The 26,482-nt window shown below is 67.1% G+C and overlaps 1 protein-coding gene across 1 annotated transcript in view; it reads left to right on the forward strand.

The window, feature by feature from the left end:
- The window catches only part of ZNF536 (zinc finger protein 536), a 312,709-nt gene that overhangs the window by 212,674 nt on the left and 73,553 nt on the right, over positions 1-26,482 (forward strand). Inside the window, exon 6 of the mRNA XM_045818413.1 lies at positions 6,548-8,134. Coding sequence (XP_045674369.1) covers positions 6,548-8,134 — 1,587 coding nt within the window. The remainder of the gene's footprint in view (positions 1-6,547; positions 8,135-26,482) is intronic.

Genomic DNA, 26,482 nt, shown 5'->3' on the forward strand with positions numbered 1-26,482 from the left:
GCCGGCCCCTGCGCTCCCCCCCGCCCCCCCCCCCCCGCGGGGCCTGAGCTGCCCTCCCGATGGAAACGTCATCTTGGGCTGCGCAGGGCCCGGTCCCTGGACGTGTGTGCCCTTTGTCCTCTGGAGAAGATGTCAGGACTCGAACCCAGAGCCACTCAGCGTGGCTGCGGAAGGAGGGGACTTATTAACAATGAGTCTTGCCCTGGCCAGTGCGGCTCAGCCGGTTGGAGTATCGCTCCACAAACTGAAAGGTCACGGTTCCACCCCTGGCCAGGGCACGTGCCTGGGTTGCAGGTTCAGTCCTGGTCAGAATGTGTGTGAGAGACACCCGATCGATGCTTCTCTCCCTCTCCCCCACCCCCAAATCAATGAGCATGTCCCCGGGTGAGGATAAACAAACACGAATAGATAAATCGCGTCAGGTTTTCCCCTCTCCTGTTTGGCGCTGGTTTCCGAGTCTGCGGAACTAGGGACAACCATGGATTTGCACTGAGCAGCCAGCGGTGGTTTCTGGGGCCTCAGGGTGGGCCGGGGGACAGGTCTTCACTGAGCCGTCTGGGGGCGCAGGGGTGCCCTCCGGGCTCTCGCCTGCACGCTGGTCAGGAGGCCCCCGTCCTCCGACCTGGTAGGACCTTGGGAAGGGGGAGGCAGAGGCCTTTTCCCCTGCACCCCAACGGGCTGTGTGCCCGGCAGGGCAGAGGGCCCCGGGGGGGTCATCTCTCCTCACACCCACTGCCCTGTCCACTCAGCCTGGTGGCTGCCGGCCAACCTCAGCAGCTCGGCCCAGGAGGACAGGGAGGACAGTCCGCCCGCCCCCACCCCCCGCACCCTGTTCAGCGTGCACCTGCAGTGAGCTCCCTCCTTGGACTCGCAGCACCTGCGACCAGGTGCCGGGTGCCACCTGCCGGGCGCAGGGGAGGGAACTGAGCCCGCAGGTCCCCAGTGCATGTCCCAGCCCTGACGGTGGGTCCCCGTCCAGGTTTGCCAGTTGGGTCTCGGATTCCTTTAATCCTCACATTGTTGCTTTTTCTTCTCTGGGTGGGTCTCCGGCTTCTTTTGGGGGATGACATGCCCCTTTTCTGACAGCACGGGCTCCCTGCCCCGCCGTACCCGGCCGGAGGAAAGGAAGGGACTGGTGCCCACGGGTGTGTGGATGCACCGGCCTCCTCCTAAGTCCGAGTGCGGACCCCCGCGGCCTCAGTTTCCCCACCAGCACTGGGCGGGCCGGGGGAGGCCGAGCCGGGAGCCCCAGTGCGGAGCCGGCTGGGCGGCAGGCACTGCCCCTCATGCCCCTGCCGTCCCCGAAGAGCCTCCTCCGCCCCGACCGGGGTGGATGTGGGTGGAAAGGCAGGCTCCCCGGCCCTGCCCGGGCGCTCTGGCCTTACCTTGGCAGTTCCTCTCCCAGGGGAGGGAGGGGTCAGGCCGCCTCCTCGTGTGGAAGCGCGCAGTGACGCCATCTTCCAGGTCGGGTTGGCCCCCCACGAGCGGCTGCCATCTTCTCTTCCAAAAGCGTGCTGGTCTTCGTGAGGTCCGGCCCCGCGACGGCTACAAAAAAAGGAAAAAAACAGCCACGTGCCCGAGAGGAGACGATGCTGCTTTTCCTTTTCGCTTTGAACCAACATTCCGTCGCTCCCGTGTCCCCGTGATGAACTAAAACCCCCTTTTCTCCCTCCACGTCCCCCTTCCCTCTCTCGGTGCCTTAATGACATCCCAAACTTTTGTGGAAAATAATTGATTGAGTTTAAATTTCCTTAAAAGTTGAAGAGGTAACGTTACAGTATAAATTTCCGACCAAACACTAAGTAGGGAAATATCCATTAGCGAAATTAACTCCAGTTTCTAGGTAGCTAACAACGTGCGGTATACAGTAGGGCATGGCTAATGAACACTGCAGTGGGCGATATTTCATTATACAAATTAATGCTCACATTTTAATGGGGAAGTCACATAATGAATCTCGGCTTCCGTGACAGCAATTAGAGACACAGATTGTCCCCCTTCTGGACAAGGCCCTGTTTAGCAGCGCGCAGCTGTGTGAGGAGTGCTCAGGTTTATAACGTATATATGCTTTGGGGGCATTAGCATGCGATTTATATTTATGGACTGGCGCTCCGCCGCGGAGGCCTCCCGTATCCATCTCTCCCGGTGTCGGCCGAGCGGGGACGCGGAGGACGGCGGGATAAATCCCAAACGGATGCCGCCAACACAAGGGCCCCCCGTGTGCGGCGGCTGGCCGTGCGGCGGGAAACGCTCTCGGAGAGTGAGCAAAACAAACCGCGGGACGAGGGCGCCACGCCGGGATCACGCGGCCTCCTGAAGCTCGAGGAAGGGGTTTCCGAGGAGACCGGTGCCCGCCGGGCAGGGGTTTGGGGCGCTCGCTGCCGGGGGTGCCCCAGTGGCCCCCGGAATGTGACAGTTCCTTGGGCTGAGTGCGTGCATGGGGAGGGGGGTGGCTCAGTGCCGGGACGGCCCTGACGGGTGTCTGACCGCAGGTGCTGTGAGCCGGGGTGGCCGGCTGGCCGCGGGTTTCCAGCGCTGCCTCATCTAGGGGCTAGGAGACGCTCCCGGGACTTGTCCCAAGTCGCAGGTTCCGTGTGCCGCTCCGTCCGCAGAAGCTGTGTCTCCCGTAAGGCGGTTCCGACGGTTTCTTTTCCGTCGCAGCAAAGAGCTGCTGCATGCCCAGCGTGTCTTCTCCAGCGCAGCCCCCCTCCAGAACAGCCTCCTTGCGGCCACGAGCCCCTCCCCACAAAGGCTGGGGGAGGTCCGGCCGTGTTCGCGCTGGCTGTCCTTCCCTGGACCCAGGCTCGAGGGCCGGCGGGTCTGGGCCCTGTCTTCGGGCTGCGCAGTGGGGGTTGCGGCCCCCTCGCGTCTGGGGAGGAGTGTTGGTGGTGCCGCTATTTCAGAGAAGGAGTCGCAGGAAGAAATCCGGAGTGTGGCCCTTGCCGGCACGTCAGCGGTCCCTATGTCCGCTGCTGGCTGGGCCTGAGTGGCTGCCACCCTGTGGGAGGGGCCCTGGGTCCCCGGCCTGCTGTTTCTCGCAGCCCCCGACCAGCCCGGCTCTGAAGGGCCCGGAGTGTGAGGCTCCTACAAGGGGCACAGGCAGAGGCAGCGTCGCAAACATCCTGGGGTGACCCCCGGGAGAGCTCGGGGCAGCCCGAGTGGGCCCCTTGAAGGTCTGGACTCATTTATGGCCTCACTGACCAATCGCTCAGGTAGACAGAGCTGCTGCCAGGGCCTGGGGCCGCCAGCGCCACAAGGCTGCTGGGCGGGGGCTGGGTGGCCCCGGGCGTCGGAAGCCAGCCCTGCCTGGGGCCGCGGGCATTGGGCCCGATGGCCGACGCTCGCCGGAGCGGCTCTCAGCAGCACAGGTGCACTCGGGTGTGGGTGAACACAGAACGGAAGAGCAGGCCTGGACCGCTGGCCCCGCACGCCCGCCGGCCCCACGCCCACCCCACGCAGGCCTGTGCCCTCGGGGCGGAAAGTCTGGCGTGCCCAGTGGGAAGGAGACCCTCGGGCCTCCTGGAGACCCTAACGGGGGCGTGCCCACCCCAGCCCGAGGCTGGGACTGGGACCCTCAGAGGAAGTCGGGGGGGCTTCCAGGCAGAGGGCTGGGCGGTGGTTCAAATCCTGAGGATTCACGAAGAAAATAAGGCCAGGGTTTGCGTTGGTTTGTCTGAACACACACAAATGAAAGGGGCGGTCCGGCTCGCAGGGCGCCGGTCTGGGGAGCGGGGTGCCGGGAGCAGCGGGCCTACTGGCCTGCTTCCCTGCCCTCGGGGGCGGGGCCTGCGCCGGGGGCGGAGCCTGCGCAGGGGGGGGCCGGCGGTGACCGCGCCGGGGGCGGGGCCTGCGCCAGGGGGGCGTTGACCATGCCGGGGGCGGGGCCTGCGGGGCGTGTGGAAGGCACAGGGGGCAGCGGGGTCTCTGGAGCCTGCATGTCTATATGCGGCGACTTAACCCGTGAAGACACTCCAGGGCCTGGACCCCCGCTGGGGACTCAGGTGTCGGCGTGCATGCATGTGCGTGCGTGTGTTGTGTGGTGTGTGCACACGAGTGTGCACAGCAGGCGTCTCTGGGTTTGGAGCTGGCCCGAAACCTCCCAGCACAGGAGCCCCTGCCTGCCGCGTGGCCGGGGAGGAGGTGCTCAGCGCCTCCCCGGTGCAGACGTCAGGGGCCCCACCCCTCCCGGCTGCCCGCTGTGCGCCCCGGAAGGCCCTTCCCTGAGAGCTCTGCCGGGGCCCCTCCCCCCAGGCGCAGGGAGGGCCACTTGGGGCGGGAGGGACCCTAGTGCCCAGGTCGCAGGCCCGGCCAGCGAGCAGAATTTCTGGAGGTGGACGTGGGATTAGGTGTCGGCTGTTTTTAAAACTCCTCAAGCAACCCCACGTTGGGTTTTCAGAGTGTGCTGTTTCTCGCCTGCCTCCAAGCTGCCAGGGATGCGGGTGGAGTGCCGGCCGAGGTCCACCGCCCCAGACCCAGGGCGTCAGGGCGGGAGGTCGCACGCCCAGCAGTCCTCATGCACCGCCGTGCACAGCCGTGCACAGCCCGGTTCGAGAACTGCAGCCCCGTGTGCGTTTCCGATGCGTGTCCCTTGGAAACATGCCCGTCCCCCCCCGGGGGCCCCACCCAGTCCTGCGGGCTCCATCCGCACCTCCCCCGCAGCCCCCCAGCGAGGGCCTGGGTGCCGTCTGCAAACCCCAAGGTGATCGATGGCTCCGATACACCTAATCCGCCCCAGGTGTGTCTCTGGAATGCAGCCTGTATCTCTCCCGGTGCCCGCAGGCCTCACCCCAGCCCCCCGGTTCCCACGGGCCAAACCCCGAGTCCCTGGTCTGGCTCTCCCGTCCCCTAGCCCACCACCGCCCCCTCGGCCTCAGGGGCCGCCGTGTTCCAACAGCCCACCGGCTGCAGGCCTCCCCGAGTGCCCGTCTGCGGCGCCCGTCCCACGGAGCGTGTCCTGGTCTCCGGCGAGGTGTCCAGACGGCAGTGGGGACGTGGGCGTGGGCCTCACACCCAGGGACAGCACCCTTGTCCAGGCCCACAGCAGCGGTCCAGCCAGGGCCGGAGGGGCCTGCCCGCTCAGAGGCCCCCCCAGGCCACCTCCGCGCTGCCCAGGAGCCCGCTGCTGGGTGAGGGGCCACAGTGCCACACGGGGGAGACTGGTGCCCAGCCGGAGTGGCGTGCCGCCCTGCTCGGCACCGGGCTGCCGGTGCTCCTGGACACCACGCCCTCCCTCGTCAACGGTGTCACCCCCACACGCCCACACCCGGAGCACGGGAGTCACGGCTCCTGCTGCACCCAGGCGCAGGGAGACGTGACCTGGGCTGGTTTGCCGTGGACGAGGGCAGGGTGGACACACGGAGCTCCCTCAGAGAAATCACCATGGGCGTTGCCGGTGCCCTGTGGGCGGCCGACGGGGACCCTCACGCCGCCTTTCCCCAGGGAGAGCTTGTCCATCCCCACGTCTGGGACAGACCCGGGCCGCCGCCGAGCTCCTGGGGTGTCTGTGCGTCGGAGCGAGTGCCGTCTCTTGTCCCCTCCGCCCCACCTGCAGCAGGCCACGAGGCGGGTGCCGGCGCCTAGTGGGTGCCCCCTTTAAATAAATATTTAATTCATGGAGATGATCTTATATGTCCTAAAACACTCCTTAAAGCTATTTTTATTCTCTAGAAAGCGCTTATTACAGGTAAATTACACATTTTACTACCGGAGCATTAGCTTTGCCATTAGGACAAATTTAAGGCGATACAAAGACCAGTAGATAATGTTAATTTCAAATACAGAAACTAAATATATTTTTGTGCCTTTTTATTACTCATTTTCTTTTAAGTTTTATTGACTGCTTTTTATCTTAACTATATGTCCTCGCACGCTGCCGTCATCATGCACCGTAATGGCGTTAATATTTTATGGAATCGGTATTTATAGCTCTGTATTTGGACACAGTGCAGCGGGCCTGCAGATATCCGAGCCCGTCTGGAATGGTACCCTCCAAATAATGATGAATGGCTCGTGCCGCGTGCCATTTGCTAATTATATCCATGATTTACCGCAGAGCAAGGCTTAAATCATTCATTGCAGTCTTGCGTAACAAGGCCATAAAATTTTTAGGTTTAAAAATGGTTTCCATGTGTATAATTTAAACAAATTTTAGAGCTATTGTATACACGGAATATTGCGACCAGCCATTTGTTCCATGCTCCGTCTTTTGAAACTTCTACTTTTAATGATCGCTGCGGTTGAAATTATTATGCTTAATTTTCATAATCATAGCTTTTAAAACCTATAGTCGTTTTCGCATGTTAGATAAAGAAAGAGATAGCTAATTGTGTGTAGATAGTATGTCATTCCTGAATAGTCCCCGATGGTACGGAATCATTAAAAAGGCTTAAGAGTGCGAATTATTCTTCTATTAAAGAGCAGTTGTTCTCCGACTAATTATTAGTTGGGGCTGCTTTGTTTCCAAGAACGAGTGTGGATGCCCCCGCCCCGCGCAGCACACCCGAGCGAGCTAAGCCCTGTCTGTTCTCTCCCTCTCCCAACCCCGCAGGTGAGAAGCCCTACAAGTGCCCACACTGCGACTACGCCGGCACCCAGTCCGCCTCCTTGAAGTACCACCTGGAGCGCCACCACCGGGAGCGGCCCAACGGGGCGGGGCCGCTGTCCGGGCAGCCGCCCAGCCAGGACCGCAGGGACGAGCTGCCCAGCAAAGCCTCCCTGTTCGTCCGGCCCGACATCCTGAGGGGCGCCTTCAAGGGCCTCCCCGGCGTGGACTTCCGGGGGGCGCCGGCCGCACAGCCCTGGGTGGCGGGCGTGCTCTCGCCGGGGGACCCGCAGGCCGCCGGCACGTCTTTGGAGGCCCCCCCAGACCCGCTGAAGGGCGCCGACCTCCCTCCCAAAGGCGGCCACTTCTCCGAGGTCGGAAGAGCCTACCCCAGCGTCGTGAGCAACGGCGTGAGCTTCCAGGGGTCCCTGCAGGCCTTCATGGACAGCTTCGTCCTCAGCTCCCTGAAGAGGGACAAGGACGCGAAGGACAAAGGCCCCTCCGACCCGCCCTCCTCTGCAAAAGCCCACGGGGCGGACGGCGGCGAGGACCACGGCGGCAGGAGGCCGGCCGCGCGGAAGTCGGAGAAGTCCCAGTACGAGCCCCTGGACCTGTCGGTGCGGCCCGAGGCTGCCGCGCTCCCCGGCTCCCAGCTGACGGTGCGGGACAGCGTCGCGTGGCACGGCTGCCTGTTCTGCGCCTTCACCACGTCCTCCACGGAGCTCATGGCCCTGCACCTGCAGGCCAACCACCTGGGCAGGGCGAAGCGCAAGGACCCCGCGGCGGGGGCGGCCGCGCCCTGCTCGGAGCACCTGCGGGAGCCCTGCAGGGCGGCCCTGCTGCCCTCGGTGCAGGCCGGCAAGGAGACGGCGCTGGCCGGCGTGATGGGGCCCCTGGACGCCGCGCCGGAGAAGGCGGTGCAGGGACCGGCCCGCGAGGCTCCGGGGGAGCAGAAGCCCGGAGCGTGGCCCGGCCCCGTGGACCCCGCCTTCTGCAGCTTCCCGTCTGACTTCTACAAGCAGTTCGGCGTGTACCCGGGCGCGGCGGGCCTGGGGGCCCCCGGCGCCTGCCCCAGCAAGGGGCCCGAGGGCAAGGCCCACGCGGAAGACGACGCCCCGATCCTGATCCCCGACACCACGGACAAGGCCGAGGGGGATGACCTCTCTGACGACGAGGCCTCTTCCAGGGATGCGGACTCCCCCGAGGGGGCGATGGACGACGGCGAGGAGACCGAGACGGAGCCGGAAACGGGGAGGAAGCCACCCTCCGCCCTCGGCAAGGACGGTGGCGACGGTGACGGTGACGGCGACGGAGTGGACGGCCTGCTGCCCTCGGGTGCCCCGCAGCCGGTGCAGGGACCGGCGCCCGCCCTGCCCCCGGCGTCGGAGAAGCCGTGGCACAGCCCGGGCCTCCTGCCAGCCCAGGACGCCGTGGCGGGCCTGCCCAGGCCGGAGCGGGGGCCGCCGGGCCTGGAGAAGCCGGCGAGCGTGCTGTCGGTGCTGCGGGCCTACAGCGCCGACGGCCTGGCCGCCTTCAACGGACTCGCCGGCAGCTCGGCCAGCCCCGGGGGCGTCAAGAGGCCCGACCTGTGCGGTAAGTCCCAGCCTCCTCTTCCTCGTTTCCCCGAACCTCAGGGCCAAGGGTGCGTGTTTTAGAAAAACGTGAGCAGACTGTGAACCGAACGGGCCGGGGCCCGGCGGGCTCCGTGTGCCGTGTGGACGGCCACGGTTCAGCGGGTTCAGCGGGAGGGCGGGCTCGCGCCCTCGAGGTCCGGGGCGCGGCCTGGAGCGCCGGCGCCGCGGTGGAACGGGCTGGCGTCCGGCCGTGGGCGCGGCTCCCGCGGCTGATCCGTGTCCCGAAGGGGAAAGACACTTGAGAGGACGAAAGGAGAGACAGGCATGGTAACTTGCAAACTTCTCGGGACTTTGAACGTACGCGTGAGGTGCCTCACCGCTGACCCCGTTGACCGCTTTGCTGAGCCACGTTGGCTGCGCTGCGCCCTTCGCCCGTGGCCGCAGGGGCCGCTGTGGCCCTGTGGCCCACCCCGCGCCGGAGGTGGGGGCCCCTCTCCCGTTCGGGGAGGCGTGGGCGGGGTGCTTGGGACTGTCCTTAGACACACCCCCGGCAGCAGCTGCGGCTCTGGCCTTCTGTCCTGCTGCTGCCCTCTGTCCGTCTGTCCTTCCCATCTGAGGGTCTGTCGTTCTGAAGAGAAGCGTGCCTCGCGCCGCTCCGGGGGCCGGGCTGGTGACCCTGTGTGTCTCAGGCCCCCGCCTGCCCGCCCGGGGCAGCCCGTCTCCCCTCCTGGAAGGGCAGGGCTACCCCGAGGGGCCCCCGGTCTCGGAAAGGGACGGCCACCTGAATGCGGCCTGGAGCTGGCTCAGGGGAATGTGAGGCGGGTGTGGGGAGCGTTGGAGTCGATCTCTCGGCACTCAGATGGTCTTCTGGAAGCTTCTCTCTGAACAGAAGCTCAGCCCCAGAGCCTCTTGCGGGAGGCAGATGCTAGTGGTCGCTTCCACCTTTGACCTTTTGACCTGTGCATGGACTTCTATGACTGGCTTCACTTGTTGAACAAAGGAAGGAAGGAATGGAGGGAGGGCGGGAAGGAAGAAGAGAGGGAGGGAGGAAGGAAGGAAGATTGAAGGGAGGAAGGAAGGAAGGAAGGGAGGGGGAAGGAATGAGGGAGGAAGGAGGCAGAGAAGGAAGGAGGAGGGGGACAGGGAGGGAGGAAGGAGGGAGGAAGGGAGACAGGGAGGGAGGAAGGAGGGAGGAAGGAGGGAGGAGGAGGAAGGAGGAAGGGAGGCAGGGAAGGAGGAAGGGAGGGAGGAAGGAGGAAGGAGGGAAGGAGGAAGGAAGGAGGGAGGAGGAGGAAGGAGGAAGGGAGGCAGGGAAGGAGGAAGGAGGGAGGAAGGAAGGAGGAAGGGAGACAGGGAGGGAGGAAGGAAGGAGGGAGGAAGGAGGAAGGGAGGAAGGAAGGAGGAAGGGAGGCAGAGAAGGAAGGAGGGAGGAAGGAGGGAGGAGGGGGACAGGGAGTGTTTTTCGGCCTCCGAGTGCTGACGCTCCCGCGCACAGTGGGATTCGGGAAGCTGGACTCGGTTCATGACTTAAATTGATACATTTCTTTCTCCCTGTCCTTCCCTAATTCATCGGGAACTGGATCAAGCAGCCAGAGATATTTTTTGAATTGTCAGAAATCACTAAATGGATCTCTGACAGCCCCGAAAAATATTGACAGCCTGCTGCTGAGCGGCTCCCAGGCCGCCACCCAGCGCCCCGATCTATTCTTAGCTGCACGCACAATTCGTTACTTTTGAAGCTGTTCAAAACAATATTTAAAAGAAGCAGAAAAGGGTTTTATGTCAGTCCAATTTTTCCCCTTTCCTTCTGGGGGAGCGGCGTTTAACTTTTTTTTTAATTGTTTTTTAAGCTTGTGATTGAGGTCGTTTTTTTTTTTTTATTGCTGTTTGGGGATTTTTTAAGCCTGTTTCAGTCCTTTCAAATACCCAAGTAGGGCTCTGCGTCCTGCCAGAAACCGGTGCATCAGAACAGATAGAACCCGTGTGTTCCCGGGCCCGATCTCGTCGGAACGCGCTCTCGTGGCCCCCGTTCGTTTCCTCAGGTCCCATCGGTGCGGGGGCGGGCGGGCCCCGCGGTGTCCCGGGCTCCGGGCGGGTGGGAGAGGCATCCGCGAGCCTGCTCCGCCTTGTGGGCCCCTTTCCCTCTGAGCCGCGGCCCCAGGGTGCTGCCCAGCCTCCCCCCCCCCCAACAGTAGCGCCCACCCCACCCCCTGCCCTCGGCATTTCCTGGTAACCTGCAGAACCTTTGCCCGGCCAGCCTTTCTGCCCTTGGGCGGTGGAGCCTGGGAGGGAGCAGGTGGCCCCTCAGGCCAGGCCAATGGCACCCTGGCGGCTTCCCCAGGTGAGGTCTGGGCTCCACTGCCCTCCGCCCCGGCCTGTCCTCAGGGCGAGGTGCCGAGACTGGCCCTGAACTGCAGGGTCCCAGAGAGCTGGGCTCCCTGCTCTCTGGCACCCGGTGGGTGTATGCGGCCTGGAGCTCCCGCACCTGTCGGCCAGGGCTGGGGCGCAGCCGAGGGCCCTGCTCCGGCCGCCGCGTGTCTTCCTGGGCGGCGGGGCAGAGGGGCCGCCCTCTCCCTCCGGGGTGTTCAGGCCCTGGGCTCACCTCCTGCGGAGTCTGGCCCTGGTTTCCTCCCCGGCTGCCGCGGCGGCCTGGCGCCCAGGGCCCCGGCACGGGCACTGCTCCTTGGAGCCGATGTCCAGCAGGAACACTTAGGTCCGCTGGGCTCCCGACGGGCACCGCGCTGCGGGCGTCCCCCCGAGTCCAGTGTCCTCTGTTTCCAGTATGGCAAGGAGCGCAAGCACAGTTGGAGCCGTGGACGCCCATGGGCTCTTCTTTGCAATGGGAGGCCTGGAGCCCAGACACCAGCTCCCTCCTCCTGCCCCTGCAGAGTGGACGCAGACCCCCCACCCCAGGGCCAGCCGGCGGGTGCTGCACTTTGCTTTGCCCAGGGGGTGGGGCCTTGCGGAAGCAGAGCGTTGCTCCAGCATCTCTCGGCTCCGAGAGGCTGCCACCGGGTTCTGTCCAGGAGGCAAACCCACACCTGCCTTCGATGCCCTGGAAACAGGCTTGTGCAGGGGGCGGGGTGCGGGGCGCCCTCTGTTTGGGTCCTAGTGGGGGCAGACGTGACCAAAGCTGGCCACAAACCGCTCCCATCACGGGGACGCCCCTCGGAGCCCCGCCAGCTGCCCCTCTGACGCCTGCAGGTGACTCAGAAAAGGGGCTTCACACCCAGCACCTGCGGGGACGGGCGTCGCAGGCTCCAGTGCAGGTGCCTGCCTCCCAGCTGTTGCGTCTGGGGTGCTCTGCTCCCGGGTGCTGGGGGCCAGGGGCCCTGGCCAGTGGGCACTGCGCACCCCAGCTGGCCTCTTGCCGACCCCGGTGCAGGAGGGAGGCCTGTGGCGTGTGGGGTGCTGAGAGCAGGCGCGGGGGTTTCACGGGGTCCCTCCCCAGCGGGGACGGAGCCCTCAGACGAGTGACAGCTGTCCCGAGGAGGACATGGCGCCCCCCGGGGGGAGCTGGAGGAGCGCACCCTGTTTCTGGAGGGGGCCGGGCTCCCTGGCCTTGTCACGGGAGACCCCGCCCCAGTCAAAGTGGCCGAGCTCCCAGGTCCGGCGGAGCACTGTGCCGGCCAGGCCCTCTGTGCCGTGCGGGGACTCGGGAGCACGTGGTGCTGCTGGCGGGGTGTGGCCGGGGCTTGGGGACGGGACAGGACCCACGTGGTGTCCGACTGGGGCACAGGGCCGACCGGGCGAGGTGGGCAGCCCCTCGTCCAGTCTGAGAGAGCTGGTGACGTGCCGGGTCAGCCAGCGGCATGGAGACCCGCGAGTCCGCAGAGGGCGTGGGCCTGCACGCACGGCGCCTGGGGCGGGCTGCCCGTGCTCCTCGCCCTTCTGCCCTGAGGCGGACGGCGGGGGCCGGGGCGGGCAGCGTCTCCCGGGCAGAGGGTGCTGGGTCCTGGGCTGAGCCTGGCGGCAGGGCCGGCGGGAGGAGCCAGAGCCAGACGGAGGGCGGGGCGGCGCCTGGCCCTTACTCTCTGCAGCAGGGGGTCGAACTCCTTGTTACCGGGGGCCACATCAGCCTCGCGGTGGCCTTCAAAGGGCCGAGTGTGACTTTCGGACTGTGTGTACGTGTAACTGCTCCTTGACTAGGGGCAAGGAGCTCGGTGCTGCCGCCGGGCAGAAACCAGGTGCCGGGCGGATAACACAAGGTGGGGGGCCGGGTTCGGCCCAGGGGCCTCGTGTCTGCCATCTGCCCTCTAGAGCTCTCTCCCTCTGACGCCACCACCTGTCGGGTAGCCAGGCCGACCTGGGACACTCGGTCAGCGCGTCTGTCCTGGGCACAAGGACCCTGTGCTCCCAGCCTGAGCGACCCCCTGGGCCCGGGAGGGGGCAGGAGAGAAGGCAGGGCGGTTCGCAGCAGTGGCCCCGACAGCCCCAGTTCACTGCCCCAGGTTACGGAGAAACCACTTGTCTGGCCCGTGTGCGGGGAGGGGGAGGGCGCTCTCGCGGCCGTGGGACAGTGGGGAGCCCCTTCCAGAGTTCGGTAGTGGGGGGCGCTTCCTCCCTCTCACCTCGCACACGCTGGACGGCAGCGGCCCGGGCGGCCACCCTGACCTCTCCCAGCGTGCCCCCTTCCTTCCTTCCGTCCCCTCAGGCCTCGCCCCCTCTCAGCGCCGCCGCTCTGAGCAGAGTCCCGTTCCGCCAGCCACGCAGTGGACGGTGGGGCCGGTGGCTCTTTTCTCAAAAGGGCAGACAGTCGCTTCCGGAGGCTTGTGGCCCCGTGGCCTCTGTCACCATGCTCGGTGCCGGCCGCCAGCCCCCCTCTGCCCGCCAGCCCCTCCGCTCCAGCCACGCCCTGTCCTCGCTGTGGCCACGGCCCAGGGCCGCTCTCGGAGCTGCCGCGCCGCGGGGGGCGGGGGGCGGGGGGGCGGCCCCGCCCGAGCTCGCAGACCCCTCCCACCCCAGTCCCCGGCCCGTTTAATGAATCTGCACGTTCTCTTGCAGGTAAGTGACCCCCGTCCCAGTCGGTCTAGCCGGACTTGCCCCTGTGTGTCCCTGCTCCTCAGTCGGTGGCTGTCTGCAGCCCGTCACCCGCCACTCGCGCGGAGCCAAGAGAAGACCGCGGGCCCACGTGGGTGCCGACCGCGTCGTCGCCGTTGGCGTCGGGTGTCTGCGCTCGGCACGCCGCCGGCGCCGGGGAGGCTAAAACACTGCCCGCAGGCCCGGCGTCGCCGTGGGTGCTGAGTTGAGTCACCGGAACGGGAGAGACCCACCCGAGTCTTGCGTCCTCCGTGGCTGGCGCTGGCGGTCGGAGGCCCCCCCGCCCGCGAAAAGCCAGCTCCCCCCGGCCCCCGAGGGCGCCCCGAATCTGACGACGGGCCTGTCCTTGGTCAGAGACGCTGCAGAAGAACTCGGAGGAGGGCGGCCGTCCCTTCCTGCCCAGCGTCTCAGCCGCGACGTTGCGAGTGTGACGCCGTGACGGGTGTCACACGTACCGGGACCCGAGGGCACCTGGACACCCAGCACTTGCAGACTGTCGTGGGCTTTGCCGCCGAGTGCCGCCGAGTCGTTGGAAGAGACAGGCGGCGCCCCGGGGCCGAAGGCATGCGAGTTGTGACGATTGTAGCTTCCTGGACCGGTGTCCGGTGTCCCCCCCCCCCGCCCCCCCCCTTGTGCGTGCTGTCTGCAGAGTTGCCTGTTAGGTCGCGTAGGAATGGAATGCAAGACGACACTAAAACGCTTCCGTAACTTATCTCGGTGTTGCTAATAAACACGCTGGCGAACAGCAGCGCCGTCTGAGTGGTGGTGTCCATGCGCTCCGCGGCGCCCCCACGCCCCTCGCGTCCCGCTCGCTGGTGGGAGTCTCGGGAGGAGCCGCCACCCCCCCCCCCCCCGCCGGAGGTCCTGCTGTTTCCCGGGGCTGTGTGCTGGGCCACTGGTTGCCTTTCCGCCATCTTCTGGGGGGCCCACGGTGCCAGTGCACAAACACGCAGACGCAAGGGGACCTCTGATTTGGGGGGCGGCGACCTCGGCGGGTGGGGAGGGCCAGACAACACGGGCGCACCCCCGGTCCAAGCGACTTCTGCGCATGGAGGCCCTGACCCCTCATGGGCCCCGTGGCAGGGGAAACCGAGGCACGGAGCATGCGGGTGGCCCCGGGAAGTGGGTGCAGTGCCAGGAGAGGGCCTGCCCCCAGGGTTCCACCCGGCTGGCGGCTCACCCACGGCTCACGGTCCCCTGTGGGCAGCTGGGCTCTGTCTGTGAAGAAGGCCCGGGGCCCAGCGCTTTGAGAAGCTACATTTGCAGCTTGCAAGGAGGGGCACCGCCCTCCCCTCGGTTCGGACAAGCACCCTGGGGACCCCTCTGGGACAAAGCCGCCGGCCTGGGGCTGTGGGTGGGCAGGAGGAGGGTGCTCCGTGGATGAGGCTGTGGCAGTTGTCCTGGGCACTGCTCCTCTGCCACAGCCACTCTGCACACCGGGGCGCTGGCCCTGTCCGCCGGGTGGGTGGGGCCCAGGGGTCTAGGGCTGCCTGAGGGCCAGGCCTTGGGGAGAAAGGGGTGCGCTGGTGGGACCAGGTCCTCCACTTCCTGTGGGGACAGCAGGAGGGCTCCCAGGGGCCCCCAGCCAGGCCTCGAGGCGCTCCCGTCCCTCCCCGATGCCCAGCCCCCCCAACGGGCCCCCAGCTGGTTCTGCTCCTGAGGCGGGGTGACCCCGCTCCCCCCCCCCCCGCCAGGACAACAGGTCCAGCTGGAGTCCCAGCCCCTCCCTTCCCTCAGTTCAGGACACCCCAGCTTCCCTCCGCCCCCCGTCCCCACACTCGGCACACCGCACCCCTGCCCACCGCCCCGCCGCCTGCTCACCCTGGGTGTTCTCAGGTGCGTCCCCCGGCCATGCGGGCAGAGCGGACCCAGGTCTCCGCGGTGAGCTGGCTCCGGTCACAGCTCGCGCTGGGGCGGCTGCCCCACGCCCCCCTCGGCCACGATGAGCCCCCCTGTGTCGGACTGGATTTGTCCTCCGCCACACAGCCCGGACCCATCCTACCTGGGCGGGGGATGGCCTGCCGGCCCGAGGGGACAAGGGGCGCCCTCCCCGTCTCAGGGAGAGGGCTGTGTTGGCCCCGGCAGCCGAGGGAAGGGAAGGGGAGGGGAGGGACGGGAAGGGGAGGGTTGAGGAGGAGAAGGGAGGGGGAGGGGCAGAGCCTCCAGGTCCCCCTTTTGCAGCACCCGGGCTGGGAGGCAGGTTTGCCCGGACGACACTCCCAGGGTCTAAACTCCTGGAAGGGATCTGAACTCGGGGGGTGGCTACTGCTTCCCTGCATCCTCACCTTTTCTCAAAGGGATGGCACGACGCTCGGACGGAGGTGCCGTGGCCGCCGCCGCATGCACGGAGGCACAGGCACTAGCTCACACGCCTGCCTGTCAGCGTGTGAGCCCGTGTCCTCGGGGTGAAGGCGGGGGACCCAGCAGCCACTTCGGGGCGAAAGTGTGCTCCCGCGCCCCTGGGCCTGGAGCTGGCCGGGCTCCCGAGGAGCCCGCCGTCCCCCGCCGGGTGTGGGGTCGCCCACCCGCCCTCTCCAGGTGGAGCGATCCTTCTGAACCTCAGCCGTCGTCGGGTGAACGTAATGTGCTCTCAATTATCCACATAAAAGGGGAAGGGCAACCGAGCGAGGAAAGCAAATTCGCAATTAATCTAACAGATTATCGCTCCTTTTATAGGACGGACGGTTGCTCTTCTTGGTGGATGCGGGTGCTGGGCATCTGCTTGGGGGGGGCGGGGGGGCAGGGCGGGGCCGACAGCCCGGTCACTGGGGCCCAGAGGCCGGCCCCGGGCAGGCCCCGTGGGCCGGGCTCTGCCTCCGCCAGGCCCCCTCCACTCCTCCGCAGTCTCCTAGGCCCCCGTGGCCGACCTCGTCCGGTCTCCCAGAGCCGACCCGAGACTGGGGAGCTGGCGCCCGCCGCCCCTTCTCGTCCGAGTGTGCTCGTCACCCGAGGGCCTGGCCCAGAGGGGGACCCCTCCCGGGGGCGCACCCCCAGCCCGCACAGGGCGCAGCCCCTCGCTCCTGCTGCGCTGTCTCCTGTTTCCGACGGCTCTGCCGCAGGCGGGCGTGGGACTCTCGGGTGCTGGGCCGGTGAGAAGGGAGTTCCGGCACCTTCCTTCACGTGGGAACTTTGGGCCGAGAGTGTCTCTCAGTCACACTCGGGGCGGTTAACTTTAAACCCCGGCAGTTTCCCCGAGGACCCTGGGGTGAATGCCTGGATCTCCCTGCTGGGGGTGGGGCACCGTCCCCCTCTCTGCCACGGCGACTGCCGGTTCTCAGCAGCTGCTGTGGGGGCTGCGGCCAGGCCGGCGGGCCCGGCACCTGGACGCTCAGACCAGAGGTCTGGTGCATCCGGGGTCCTGAGGGTCCCCCGGTGGTGGGAGGAGGGGGACTCCACGAGCCCAGGGGTCCCGCCAGCCACCTGGCCAGGCCTGGCAATCAGAGGTCAGGGGGCAGTGTGGGGCCTGCAGCCCGGGGGTCCCCAGACTGGACGGGACTCCCAGCACGTGGGGCGTCCCGGGGCAGTCGGAGGGGCAGGTGAGCCCTGGGTGCGGAGCGGAGAGCCACAGCCGGGCTGGAGGCCGAGAGGGCTGGACGGTGGGACAGGAACCAGGAGTGGGCCGGAGCCGTGGACGGAGAGAGACGAGAGGTGGGGGCAGAGGTCGAAGGAGGACGGCGGGGAGCAGGCCGGAAACGGGGACCTGGGCAGCAGGGGGAGTGGAGGCAGGGAGCAGGAAGGGGAGAAAACAGGTGTGGGCCCAGGGAAGACGGACCAGGGGAGGGAGGGGGCGAGGGTGGGGCTGAGGCCCGAGGAAGCGGAGCAAGGACCCAGCCGGGCTGGGCCGGCGCCTGGGCGGGCGGGGGCTGGCGGCAGGCCCTGCCCTGGCTGCTGCCCCCCTCCAGGGGGGAGGGGGAGGGGGGACGGGAGGGCGGCGGCCGGGGTCCCAGCAGCCTCCCCCAGCGCTCCCACCACCAGTTTCGGGAGGAAATGCGGCAGCTTAATCAGAATTATTTACAAGATAATGGTCCATTGTTTGCACTAAGACAGATGTTGTCTGTGGGAACTTGGTGTTTTATGTGCCCTCCCCGCTCTGCCTTGGCTGGTGCAGATGGGGCCGCGGGAGCGAGGGGGAGCTGTATCCGTCTCGGGACGGAAGCTGGGAGGCGCCCTCCCCCCTCGGGGCCCCGGGGTCAGGGGCGGGGCTGGTCGGTGGACCCTGTGATTAAGGCCCCCCACTCCTGGGGGCGGCACGTCTGTGTAGTGGCCTTGAGACGCACTTGTGATGTGCTGAGTCCGGTGGCCACCCCGCCCCATTCTCACCCAAAGGAGCGAGCAGCCCCTCCAGGCTGGGGACTTTGTAGCTCCCCACTTTATTTTAACTCAGGAAGGTGCCCCCTCTCTGCCATTTGGGGTCCCTCAGCCGGCCAGGTCTGGGCCTGTGACTTCCTCCCTCCTGCGAGGGTGGGGTTGGCCACATGCACACAGGTCCCACCTGCTGACCCGGGAGGAGGGCGTGTCCCCCCGGCAGGGGTGCTGGGGGGAGCAGGAGGGGTGTCCCTGGCCCAGCCCAGCAGGGGGGCCATGGGTGCTGGCCACCTTCGTGGGGAGCCAGCGGCCCCCAGCCCCTCTGCAGCCCCTAACTCACCTGCCCGGCAGAACCCACCTCAGGGGCAGGGAAACCCAGGTCAAAGGTGGGAGGTGGCCCGTCCGCCCCAGGTGGCCCTTCGGCTTGAAGGAAAAGCCTCCCGCTCCCCAGGTCAGGTCAGGTCAGGTCAGGACTGAGTCCGGGGGCCTCGGAGCCTGGGGGTCTCGCCTTCCCTGGCTGCAGGTGGCCGTGGGGGAGACCGTCCCGCAGCGTGGGGGCGAGGAAACGCCTGAGGGGTGTCCCCTCCTGAGCCCCAAGCCTGGTGACGACGGGCTCCCCGGACAGGCGAGACCGGTGGTCAGCGGCCGTGTTCCCCGTACCCGACGTGCTGCGTTCCCAGTGTCAGGGGGGACCCCCCCAGATCCGAGTGATGAAGGGTCGTAGACAGAGTCACACGAGAAGCTGAAACCGACCAGTGCAGAAAAGAGACATGTTCACGGAAACTCAGTGCGACCCAGCCCGCCGCTGGGACCCCCTTGAGGGGTCACAACCTTGACCCCCAGTCACCCGCCCTCCGACACCGGTGAGCGTCCCCGGAAATCCGCTGTCCCCAGGTGCTGCGCCCTCAGCTTCACAGCAGGACATGCTCCTCCGAGCGGCCCCCCCGGTCCTCCAAGGTCATTTCCAAACATCAAACACCTACCACGTGCGGGGCCACCTCTGCGGTGGGTGCCTCACGGAGGGGAATGCATGTGATCTTTCCCGTTGAATCCGCACAGGGACCCCAAGGGGTGGATTCGGCCGCTGCCTCCTCCGCCCGTTTTATGAGTGACAAGCTCCCATCCTTTCCCGGGATGTCACCCGGGATGACCCGTGGAGCCGGGGGGACGCCGAGCATCAACGCTGGGCGCTCTGGGGTGACCGGTGCGGTGCCGTGAGTCCTCGTGCGACTCGGGGGGCACCCAAGTGCACACAGTGTCCCCCGACACACACACACACGAGCACACGCATGCACGCACACGTGTGCGCACACACAGAGACACGCACATGAGCACACACGTGCACACACACAAACATGCACACAGACACGCACACGTGAACACAGAGACACACACGCACGTGCACACAGAGACACACGTGCGCACGAGCACACACATGCACACACGGAGACACACAGGCACACACATGTGCACACATGCGTGCACACACGTGCACACACAGAGACAGCGCCCGTCCCTGCTGACCTGCAGCTCTGGGTCCGGGGGCGGACGGGCCGCTCCGGGCAGAGAGTCTGGTCTTCCGGGGCCGGCGGGAGGGGGTGCGGGGGGGTGGGGGCCAGGCCTTGAACCCGCCCGGTGACCCTGGGCAGGTCTCTTGTGCGCCCGTGGCGTCCACCCCCCCCCCCCGTCCGTAGATGATGACAAAGTCTCTCGGGGTGGCCCTCGATTCCTGCCGTCTCCGGGTCTGAGAATCGGCCATTCTCAGCACTCACCGCTATTCAGCCGCGTCTCCGCCTCAGGGGAAAGAGCCGAAGTCTGCCCCCCTCCCCGCACAGGGAGGGGCCTCTGGGAAGCCTGACCCTCACCTGACAGCTGTTCCCTGGGCCCAGGTGGGGACGAGTGGCGGTGGGTGGCCTAGCGTGGCCCCCCCCCCCCGCGCAGAGGGCAGGCGGCCAGCCAGCCGGGGTCAGAGTGGGCTGGTACGTGTCAGCCTCCTGGTCACCGAGTCAGGCTCGCACCGACCCGGCCTCGCCGGACCACCGGTCACGTCTTCCACGGTCCCCCCGAGCGGAGTCACATGTGACCAATTACTGGTGTCCGGCGGGGCTGGGGGGGGCGGCCCGCCTCGTGGGTGGGAGCCGAGCCCCGAGGTCGAGGGCTGGGGTCCGAGGCCGCGCGCCGGCGCACCCCGGCCACCAGACCTCCTCCGGTAAAACTGTTTAGATGACCAACCAGGAGCGAAGGGACCGTGTGTGTCTCCCACCGAACAGGTTCTTCAGGGCCATTAGGATAATTAAAAACATATGGTGCCTGTGCCGGTCGGAGGGGAGCCGCAGATGTACAAATTGGGTATTATCGAAGGGTTTTCTGCTTTTGCCCTTTTAAAAACGTCAAGCCGGAGGAGTTTTGGGAGATAAAATGGCAATTGTGCTATAGCGGGTGGCGTTTGGGTTCTAGGAGCATTAAACACGCACACCCGCTCTGGAGACCGACCGGGGACGCGCCGCCCCTAAGGAGTGAGGGGGGTCGAGGAGCCCCGGGCCCCGAGGGGTCGGCGGGGTCCACGCTACCCCCGCCCCGGGTCTCGGAAGCCACGGACGCTTTGCGTTCTGTGTGATGTTCTGCCCCGAGAGGACTGTGTTCGTTAAACATCGGGGTGTATTGAAATTGGCTTGGTGGGAGCAGAGATGAGGGTTTCGTTATGCAGAAGTTTTTACTTTTCAGAAGGCTTAGATGTCCGTGCTGATTCGCCTGGAAACAGTCGTTTGTTCTAGTTTAACGTACGCGGTTGGTGCCGGGAGGGCGGCACCTACGGCCCAGGAAAACGAGAGCGGGAGGGTCCCCCGGCTCTGCACTCACGCAGGCACCTCGCGCCGACTCGTTCAGACAGACGGCAGGACACTGGGAGGGGATCCCGGCCACTCCCCGCTGTGCTCGGACCGGACACGCTGGGACCGGCTCCAGCCGAGGACCGAGGACCGCGGACCGCGGCCGGGGCGTCCCTGCCACAGGAGTCGGCCCGGAGCAGGAGGGGCTGGGTGGCGGGCGCAGGAGCAAGGCTGTCGGCAGCGCAGGTCCCCAGGGTCCCGTGCCCGCTCCCTCGGGAAGACATCCCCGGTCTCCTGAGACAGTGCCCGCCCGCCGGGGTGGCCCGTCCCCGCCCCGGGGGCCTTCCTGCGGGTCGCTGCTGGAGGGGACACGGGGCCAGAGAGGAGCCCCACTGCGGACCACTCGGGCGACCAGAGTCCTTCAGGGCCTGGAGTGTGGCTGTCAGGGCTTGCGGCCATGCGTGGCGCCATGTCGTGCCTCCGTGGGTTTGCGTGGAGGCAGTTGTTGCCCGCACTTAGGGAGGTGGAGGCCATGTGACCCGACCACGAAGGGGCCTGGGCCCCCCGGGGGAGAGGCCCTTGGACGCCGGCCCTGAGGCTGCCGTCCTGCTCCAGCCTCCAGCCCCTCCGCCCCCTCCGCCCCGTGCCCTACCTGGACCTGCCTCTGGGGCAGGACCTGCCTCTGGTCAGGGGGCGGGGGGTGGCGGGGGCTCAGAGAACTCTGGACAGGAAGGAATGTCGGACAGGAAAGGCAGAGCAGGGTTCTGGAGCCTTCTGCCTGCAACGCGCCGAGTGGGCCGGGTGCTGTGCCCAGCCGGGGTTCTGCACCTGCCTGGTTCTCTTCTCTAGGGGACATGCATGTGACATCGGGGTGTCCCTGGCAGGCGGGGGGGGGGCCTGGGGGGCTGCTAAGCACCCTCCAGTGCACAGGGCAGGCCCACCAAGCACCACCTGCCCGGCGTTCACAGTGCCAGGCTGGAGAAGTCCTGGTGTCCAGGTCTCCACGTGGGACTCCGGGCTGCGTGTGTGACAGAGTCTGTGCCCCGGCTCATGGTGTGGCGCCCGGCTCGCTCCGGGGACACCCCCCCGGGCGTCATGTCACCGTGGCCCTCCTGTCCTTCTGAAAATCTTTGCGAAGAATCCAGGGGGAGGGAGGCAGACACTCCCGCCCCCCCCCGGCCCAGCCCGTGCCCCCCCATCAGACGCGTGTGGGTGTGGGGCGTGGGGCAGACCGCGGCAGAGGACTCCTCGTCTCCCAGCTCCAGGAGGCGCTGCAGCTTCGACCGCCGCCGAGGGAGAATGGCGCCTGGCCACCCAGCGCAAGTGCCCACCGCGGTGTGGACCAGCGGCCCTCCCTGAGGTCAGCAGCGGGAAGGACCGTCCTGAGCAGGTCCCGGCACCTCCGGGAACCGCGCGCACGTCCCACGGGCCGAACCCGCCGCGCCCCCCCGCCCCTCTGCTGTGTTTGAGGGCCGAGGAACCGCGGTGGAAACGGGTGTTGTAAACAGACCAACAAGTGCAGCCCTTGGCGTGCCAGCGCCGTCTCCTCAGAACCGCGGCGGCGTTGACGGAGTGGCCAGGAAAGCAGCGTCTGCGGCCGGTGGTCCGCAGTCAGGGGCTCCGCGGAGGCCACCTGTCGCGTCCGAGTCACAGGGGGCAGTTATGCCCGATCGCCCTCCCAGAAACCCGCCCCCCCGCACTTCTGGGAGTCCTCACGACACTCCCTGTGGACAAGCGGCCCGCTGACCCCTCTGGTCGAAGGACGCGAGGGGCCCCACCCGGGCCGCATGGCTCCTGAGGCCCCGGGCCTGCGCCAGCTGGCTGGTTCGCTGTCAGGCTCCACTCCCCTGGCCGCCCTGGGTCTCAGCGCAGCTCCCCCGAGACGAAGGGCCCGAGTGCTCTGCTGAGAGCCAGCCGCCCCTGCAGAGGGCGGGTGGGCGTGGACAGCGGGCCGGGCGCAGGAGTCCGGGGGGGAGGGGGGCAACTCCCAGCAGAGGGGAGTTCAAGGCTGCGGCGCACCCCGTCGTCCCGACGGGCCACCCGGGGGACGGCTGGGGTCAGGACAGCACCCCCCTGCTCTCCGTGCACCGACCCCACCTCTGGGGAAGAGAAACCCGGCCGGAACTGGGGCTCTTTGTCGCGTGACGTTGGGAGCACAGCACCAGGGGCAAAAGCCATCCCTTGATGCCCCCGGACAGGGGGTCCGTCGCCCCCACCTCCCGGGACGGCCTGTGGCAGAGTCTGCCCCTCTCAGGGCAGCCCTCCCCGCGGGAGCCGGTGGACAGAGAGCCCGGCTGGTCCCGGGGAGCACGGGCTGGACCGACACCTGCGCCCGGCTTCCTGGCAGAGGGGCCCCCGGAGGGTCACGGAGTGCCGCTGCTCGGACCCGCCCGCCGCGCTGACCTCGGCTGGCAGCAGGGCCCGCCCGCCCTCGACCCCTCCCCCTGGGGCCACCAGGCGCGTGCTGCCCCCCGAGGGGCGGGTGGGCGGACGGGCGGGCGGGGGCGCCGCCAAGGCTGGCTGCTCCGCTCTCGTCGGGCCAGACGGCTCTCCGGCGAGGAGCTATTTCTGGACGGTGTTTTCAGCATGTCTCTCCCAGCTGGCTGCTCCGTTCTCGGCATCTGACGCCGTTCTGGCTTCTGTGGGAGGTGCGAGGTAACCCACCTTCCCGGTTCGCGGCAACGCTGTCTGTTTCCCGATATTAAGGGGTAAAATTAGGCGCCATGGCAACCTCAGACACCCTCTCGGCGTGTAGGAGGGGGACACGGGGAGGCTGCTTTTGGTCCCGCGGTGCCGTGTGCGTGCTCCAAGCACGGAAGCCTGGGTTTGCAGTGGGCGTGGGGCCGGCCCCCGAGTGGACAAGGACGGGGGTGGGGCGGGGCTCCCCGGCAGCCTCCCCCACAGAGAAGGGCCTGGAGCCCAACCCCCGAGCTCACGGCCTCCCCCGCCCAGTGACGCCTGCCCCGGGGAGACCGTCCTGCCGGCCCCCGCAGCCGGGCCGGCCTGCTTTCTGCTGCCAGAGGCCCGGCGGCAGAGGTCAGGGGGGCAGGCCCGGCTGCCGGGCTCCTGGCTCGCGTGGACGGAGGCCTTCGACTCGAAGCCCCTGTGCCGCCGGCCAGGCCGTGGGGGAGTGACAGGGCCGAGGGCGGCCCTCCCTCCCCCAGGATCAAGTGTGTGTGCGTGTGTGTGCACACCCGGCCTGACAACACATACAGAAGTAGTGCAGACAGACTTCCAGTGAGTGGCTTACCGCCCCGCCCCCGGCCCCTCTGAGTCCTGGGGATGGCGGTGACAGAGGGAAATGGGGACCGCGGGCGCCTGTGGTCCAGTGGGGCCGGGAGGGCTGCGGTCTGCGCTGGTCCCCCGGGCGGGGCGGGGCGGGGCGGGGGCAGGGGCCCCAGCCCGGGTCTGCCCCGCTCGCTCCTTCAGACTGGCCGCTCCTCCGTGGTCCCCTCCGGCCTAAGCAGGGACATCCACGCAGTTCTGGGAAGGAAGCCCCTGGATCGGCCGGGGGACAAGGGCTGTGTGTCCAGGCCTGGAAGGGCCCGAGGCCAGACGCCTGGCTGGCACAGCGGGGGCAACCCTGGAGAGAAGACCGGTCGGGGAGGGGACAGGCGTGGGCCACGGGATGACCTAGCACCCTGGGGACCACCCGGGGACCCGGGCGGTGGCGGTCCAAGGGCCCCAGGTCAGAGGCCCTGCACTTGGCCAGTGGCTCTGCTGTGTCGGCCTGGAACCGGCCCCACATTCTCGTTCTGCCGTGGCTCCCCAGTGACGCTGTGGGCCCCCCGGTTACGACGTGGTCCCAGCCCGGCTCTGACATCTGGACAGGTAGGCAACCTCCAGGCACCACCTGGGCCGTGCTGGCTGCCGGCTGGGGGCCCCAGGGTGGGCAGGCCGGGGGGCGGTGGCCCAGGGGCCCAGGTGTTGGTGGCTCGGTGGGCCGTGGTGGCAGCCGGGACATGCGTCCCTGGCCCTGCGTGTGTGGCCGCGGCTTCACCCTCGGCCCCCTCTGTGCCCAGCACTGGGAGCGCCGGCCTGGCCCTCCTGCCGCCCCTCCCGCGCCATGACTTCACCCTTTTGCCGCTCTGTCTTCCCTCCCCGCCCTTTCCCGCCCACGCAGGCGGCAGCCGTGAGTCTGTGGTCGGCTCCGGCCCCCGCTGGGGTGCTGTCTGTGCTGGGCGTTTTCACACCTGCGGCTGCAGGACGGACACCGGGTTCTGTTCACAGTCTCGGGGCCCGCGGCCGCGCCGTCCGCCCTCGGCCCCTCACTCCTGCTGGGTCCACGGTGCGCTTTCCCGGGGCTGCCTGCGAGCCCGTGGGCTGGCTCTGCTTCCGCACAGCCGCCGGTCTGCCGGGGGCCGGCCCCCTGTCCGGGGCGATGCTCCGAGGAACTCAGCCGTCCCCGCCGGCCAGCAGCCAGCGACCCCCTCTGGGGTGGTGGGCTTGCCCCTGCCTCGGTTTCCCCAGTCACATGCCCGTCGTGCTGTCCGTGGCTTATGCCTCTGTCATCTGATTTTATTTGCTCGGATGAGAAGGTCTGTTTATTTCATAAACACCTGGCTATCCTTTGCAGAGAGTACCTGGAAAAATAACCTTTTGATTTAAATAAGAGATGAAAAAAAATCCCCAACTCTTCACCTGTATTTATTGTTTTCCTTAAAAAAAAGAATTCTCGTTCCTGTCAGTGCCCTGTGTCCACAACACCGAAACCTCGGACGCAGAGCAGCTCAGAAACCCGGACGGGGGCGGGCGGCAGGCGGCCCATAAATCTGCCGCGTGGCCGAGGCCATGGGCGCGGGCCCCAGCCCGAGTCGTGTATTTACGGCCGCACGACGGCCCTGAGAAGCGGGGTTTGTCCTGGGAGTGGCGTTCCGGGGCCTGTGGTGGCGTGGGCACGGGGGGGGGGCGCATGGGGGGGCCAGCCCGTCAGCGAGTGACAGGCCCCGCAGAGGAGGTGTCTCCCCACTTTCCCTGCGTCGGCGACCCCGGAAGCTGCGGCTGTGCTGGTCCCCGGAGACGGCGCGGGAGCGTCTCGGACTCAAGGCCCGAGTCTGGATGCGGCCGCGGTGCCTTCTTGGCCTGGGTTCTCTTTCTTCTGTAGTTTTTTTTTTTTTTCTTTCATTCCTGGTATTTTTTCCCTCCTCTGTTGCTCATTAGAAAAATGTTAAAAATCCATTTTCGTCTGATTAATAATAAAGCTGATCACATGTAACCTAATTTTCATTCCGCGCGGCCCCCGCCTGTGGAGCCATATACAGAGTGACCTTTGAATCACCAGCGGACTCATAAAGCACAATAAGCACCATTGTCCTGTCAAAAATTGAAGATGTTTTACATCATTACAAAATTTAATGTTCCATCTTTTCAAATGCAGTACTTTTCAAAGGCCACATTCCAATTGAAGCTCATTAAAATCAGACTCCGGTTTCCCGGGGAGGGGCCAGGCAGTGCGCAGGCGAGCGGGGCGGCCGGAGTCGCTCCGTGGGAACAGGCGCGGCCCCGCGTCCGTCCGTCTGGAGGGGTCCTGGCCCCGGCCCCCATGCCGAGGCCTCTGTGCCGCAGACGGGCCCCTGCCCGTGTCTCCGAGGTCGCCCGCCCCGGACCCTGGCTGCTGACGGATAGGTCAGCTGTCCGAATCAGATTGTCGTGGTCAAGTCCAGAGGTGGCGTCGCAGGGGGTGGTTTTGGAGGGAAGCTGGACCTCGGGGCAGCTGTGGCCCCACGTGTCCCCGTGGTCATGGGGGGTGGGCCTGCTCTGCGCTGCCGCCGGGGGGAGCCCCGCCCTGCCCCTGACTCGCTGGGTTGCGTGTCAGCGATGTGTCACACCGCGGGAGGCGGTTCTGAGCCAGGGCCGCAGGCCGGCTTGGCAAAGGAAGTGTCTCCCGGCCTCCCCGTCCCGCCTCCTTCCCGGCGGCGGCCCCCGCACCCACGTCTCGGCCCCTCCTGGGTGCGGAGGGCCGGCCGGCCTCACTGCGGACTTCCCGCCCCCCACCGATGGAAGGTGCCGGGCTGTGAGACACCAGGAAAGACCGTGAAGGCACGCCGGGTGCCTGGGGGCCGGTGCGGCCACTCCGCCCTGGGCCCTCGGTGGGGCTGGCTGTCGTGTGCTGGGACCCATCTGGCCTGCAGTCCGTGGGGAGAGGGGACTGGGTCTGGGCCCCCGTTTTGCCGCCTGTGGCTGCGCAGCCGCGG

This window comes from Phyllostomus hastatus, unplaced genomic scaffold, assembly GCF_019186645.2.
Source record: "Phyllostomus hastatus isolate PE091 unplaced genomic scaffold, TTU_PhHast_1.1 phas_scaffold_345, whole genome shotgun sequence".
NCBI lineage: Eukaryota > Metazoa > Chordata > Mammalia > Chiroptera > Phyllostomidae > Phyllostomus > Phyllostomus hastatus.